The 4,826-nt window shown below is 47.2% G+C and overlaps 1 protein-coding gene across 1 annotated transcript in view; it reads left to right on the top strand.

Annotated features, from left to right (window-relative positions):
• Window positions 1–692: 692 nt before the first annotated feature.
• LOC120032104 (proline-rich protein 2-like) overlaps window positions 693–4,826 on the top strand; it is a 4,505-nt gene continuing 371 nt past the window's right edge. The window contains exons 1-2 of the mRNA XM_038978044.1: window positions 693–736; window positions 3,544–4,826. The exon at window positions 3,544–4,826 is cut by the window's right edge and continues 371 nt beyond it. Of these exons, the coding sequence (XP_038833972.1) occupies window positions 693–736; window positions 3,544–4,826 (1,327 nt within the window). The remainder of the gene's footprint in view (window positions 737–3,543) is intronic.

The following is a 4,826-nucleotide window of genomic DNA, read 5'->3' on the forward strand; positions in this document are numbered from 1 at the left end:
TGACTGATCTACTCCATACCACAACCACCATTAGCAGCAGGTAGATGGACAGAGTATCATGACTGATCTACCCATACCCAACAGCACCATTAGCAGCAGGTAGATGGACAGAGTATCAGACTGATCTACTCCATACCACCAACAGCACCATTAGCAGCAGGTAGATGGACAGAGTTCATGACTGATCTACTCCATGCCACCAACAGCACCACTAGCAGCAGGTAGATGGACAGAGTATCATATTAGATGACTGATCTACTCCATACCACCAACAGCACCACTAGCAGCAGGTAGATGGACAGAGTATCATGACTGATCTACTCCATGCCACCAACAGCACCATTAGCAGCAGGTAGATGGACAGAGTATCATGACTGATCTACTCCATGCCACCAACAGCACCACTAACAGCAGGTAGATGGACAGAGTATCATATTAGATGACTGATCTACTCCATGCCACCAACAGCACCACTAGCAGCAGGTAGATGGACAGAGTATCATGACTGATCTACTCCATGCCACCAACAGCACCACTAGCAGCAGGTAGATGGACAGAGTATCATATTAGATGACTGATCTACTCCATGCCACCAACAGCACCATTAGCAGCAGGTAGATGGACAGAGTATCATGACTGATCTACTCCATGCCACCAAACGCACATTAGCAGCAGGTAGATGGACAGGTATCATGACTGATCTACTCCATGCCACCAACAGCACCACTAACAGCAGGTAGATGGACAGAGGATCATAGAGGACTGATCTACTCCATGCCACCAACAGCACCAGTAACAGCAGGTAGATGGACAGAGTATCATATTAGATGACTGATCTACTCCATGCCACCAACAGCACCACTAGCAGCAGGTAGATGGACAGAGTATCATATTAGATGACTGATCTACTCCATGCCACCAACAGCACCACTAGCAGCAGGTAGATGGACAGAGTATCATATTAGATGACTGATCTACTCCATGCCACCAACAGCACCACTAGCAGCAGGTAGATGGACAGAGTATCATATTAGAGGACTGATCTACTCCATGCCACCAACAGCACCACTAACAGCAGGTAGATGGACAGAGTATCATATTAGATGACTGATCTACTCCATACCACCAACAGCACCACTAACAGCAGGTAGATGGACAGAGGATCATATTAGATGACTGATCTACTCCATACCACCAACAGCACCACTAACAGCAGGTAGATGGACAGAGTATCATATTAGATGACTGATCTACTCCATGCCACCAACAGCACCACTAACAGCAGGTAGATGGACAGAGGATCATATTAGATGACTGATCTACTCCATACCACCAACAGCACCACTAACAGCAGGTAGATGGACAGAGGATCATATTAGATGACTGATCTACTCCATGCCACCAACAGCACCACTAGCAGCAGGTGGATTGAAATGTATTGTTAATCTGAACTACATGAGTTCTGCTGTTCCCTGGCAGCAGCCTCCACACAGCAGGACAGGATAACATGTCTCATGAGATTCCGCTTCAGAATAATAGCCAATCAACATACAACCTGATAAAACCATAGACGTACAGGGCAATACATGACAAACCATAGACGTACAGGACAATACATGACAAACCATAGACGAACAGGACAATACATGACAAACCATAGACGTACAGGGCAATACATGACAAACCATAGACGAACAGGACAATACATGACAAACCATAGACGAACAGGACAATACATGACAAACCATAGACGAACAGACAATATGAAAACCATAGACGAACAGGACAATACATGACAAACCATAGACGAACAGGACAATACATGACAAACCATAGACGTACAGGACAATACATGACAAACCATAGACGTACAGGACAATACATGACAAACCATAGACGTACAGGACAATACATGACAAACCATAGACGTACAGGACAATACATGACAAACCATAGACGTACAGGACAATACATGACAAACCATAGACGTACAGGACAATACATGACAAACCATAGACGTACAGGACAATACATGACAAAGAGAGAGACACAAAACAAGCAGCAAGCCCTTTCCAAACAACCAGACAGACACCTGTGTGATATTATTGATTTATATTATTGATTTATATTATTGATTTATATTATTGATTTATATTATTGATGATGTGAATTTGAATAACATCTATGATATTATTGATTTATATTATTGATTTATATTATTGATGACCGTTGAATTTGAATAACATCTATGATATTGAGTTATTACATCTCGCACTGTCTGGCTCAGACCGACACACACGGACTCAACTCATCCCATTACTTTAACATTCATCTTCTGTACATCCGACCATTCCAGTGTCTAATTGCTATATTGTAATTACTTCGCCACCATGGCCTATTTATTGCCTTACCTCTCTTATTCTACCTCGTTTGCTCACACTGTATATAGACTTTTTCTATTGTATTATTGACTGTTTGTTTATTCCATGTGTAACTCTGTGTTGTTGTATGTGTCGCGCTGCTTTGCTTTATCTTGGCCAGGTCGCAGTTGTAAATGAGAACTTGTTCTCAACTAGCCTACCTGGTTAAATAAAGGTGAAATAAATAAATACAAATAATTATGTTATGAACACATTCATGTAAACAAGGACAAACGTTTAGGCAAAATATAAACCGATTCTGAATATCCTTAATTGAACTGATTACTATCAGCTTGGTCTGATGATAGCGATGAAGGTAAAACGGTCTACCCGGATAACTGTTAAAAATAATCATCAGTCACGTACCTGTCTCACGGCAATAACGGTCGCATAATAACTCCTTATTATTACGTCAATCTAACGGGTATTGTGCTTCGGGAAGATCGCCCCGATCCTTCATCTGAATCATGTCCGTTCTGTTCGGTGCGGTTCCAACCGTTATCAATAACAGCCTTCTCCTCTTCGTGACAACTGCGGCATCTGCTTAGGAACCGAGACAAAATGTCGCGGATGAGGAGAGGAGGGGGGCAATATAATATAATCAATACCTTTTCCCTCAATGGAGACGGTCACATGGTGTGATGATCACGTGCCCACTAGGATAATAGAGACAGAAGGTTAGAAACAGGAGAATAGACTAGGACTAATCTGTGAAGAACACTGGATCTTTGTCAAACAGCAGAATAGACTAGGACTAATCTGTGAAGCACACTGGATCTTTGTCAAACAGGAGAATAGACTAGGACTAATCTGTGAAGAACACAGGATCTTTGTCAAACAGCAGAATAGACTAGGACTAATCTGTGAAGAACACAGGATCTTTGTCAAACAGCAGAATAGACTAGGACTAATCTGTGAAAAACACAGGATCTTTGTCAAACACCAGAATAGAACTAATATGTGAAGAACACTGGATCTTTGTCAAACACCAGAATAAACTAGGACTAATCTTTGTCAAATCTCTAAATAATGATGTCTTCTCCTTCACTACTGATCTGGCAGAATTGACCAGGTGAAGGCCACCTTAATGATGATCTCTCACCATATTCATTTCATCTGTCAGGTCTCTTCCAATCAGAGAAGCTAAAGGGGATGAGGAGAGGATTTGGAAGAACCCTGCTCCAATTCCATCCACCAGGGACCTACCCAGAAGGAGACCCCAGGGCCCTACCCAAAGGAGACCCCAGGGCCCTGCCCAAAAGGAGACCAGGGCCCTACCCAAAAGGAGACCAGGGCCCTACCCAAAAGGAGACCAGGGCCCTACCCAAAAGGAGAGACCAGGGCCCTACCCAAAAGGAGACCAGGGCCCTACCCAAAAGGAGACCAGGGCCCTACCCAAAAGGAGACCCCAGGGCCCTACCCAAAAGGAGACCAGGGCCCTACCCAAAAGGAGACCAGGGCCCTACCCAAAAGGAGAGACCAGGGCCCTACCCAAAAGGAGACCCCAGGGCCCTACCCAAAAGGAGACCAGGGCCCTACCCAAAAGGAGAGACCAGGGCCCTACCAAAAGGGACCCAGGGCCCTACCAAAAGGAGACCCAGGGCCCTACCCAAAAGGAGACCCCAGGGCCCTACCCAAAAGGAGACCAGGGCCCTACCCAAAAGGAGACCAGGGCCCTACCCAAAAGGAGACCAGGGCCCTACCCAAAAGGAGACCAGGGCCCTACCCAAAAGGAGACCAGGGCCCTACCCAAAGGGAGACCCCAGGGCCCTACCCAAAAGGAGACCAGGGCACTACCCAAAAAGCTGTCCCCAGGGCCCTACCCAAAAGGAGACCAGGGCCCTACCCAAAAGGCTGTCCCCAGGGCCCTACCCAAAAGGCTGTCCCCAGGGCCCTACCCAAAAGGAGACCAGGGCCCTACCCAAAAGGAGACCCCAGGGCCCTACCCAAAAGGAGACCAGGGCCCTACCCAAAAGGAGACCCCAGGGCCCTACCCAAAAGGAGAGACCAGGGCCCTACCCAAAAGGCTGTCCCCAGGGCCCTACCCAAAAGGAGAGACCAGGGCCCTACCCAAAAGGCTGTCCCCAGGGCCCTACCCAAAAGGAGACCAGGGCCCTACCCAAAAGGAGACCCCAGGGCCCTACCCAAAAGGAGACCCCAGGGCCCTACCCAAAAGGAGACCAGGGCCCTACCCAAAAGGCTGTCCCCAGGGCCCTACCCAAAAGGAGACCAGGGCCCTACCCAAAAGGAGACCCCAGGGCCCTACCCAAAAGGAGACCAGGGCCCTACCCAAAAGGAGACCCCAGGGCCCTACCCAAAAGGAGACCCCAGGGCCCTACCCAAAAGGAGACCAGGGCCCTACCCAAAAGGAGACCAGGGCCCTAACCAAAAGGAGACCCCAGGGCC

Source organism: Salvelinus namaycush, chromosome 38 (genome assembly GCF_016432855.1).
Source record: "Salvelinus namaycush isolate Seneca chromosome 38, SaNama_1.0, whole genome shotgun sequence".
Lineage (NCBI taxonomy): Eukaryota > Metazoa > Chordata > Actinopteri > Salmoniformes > Salmonidae > Salvelinus > Salvelinus namaycush.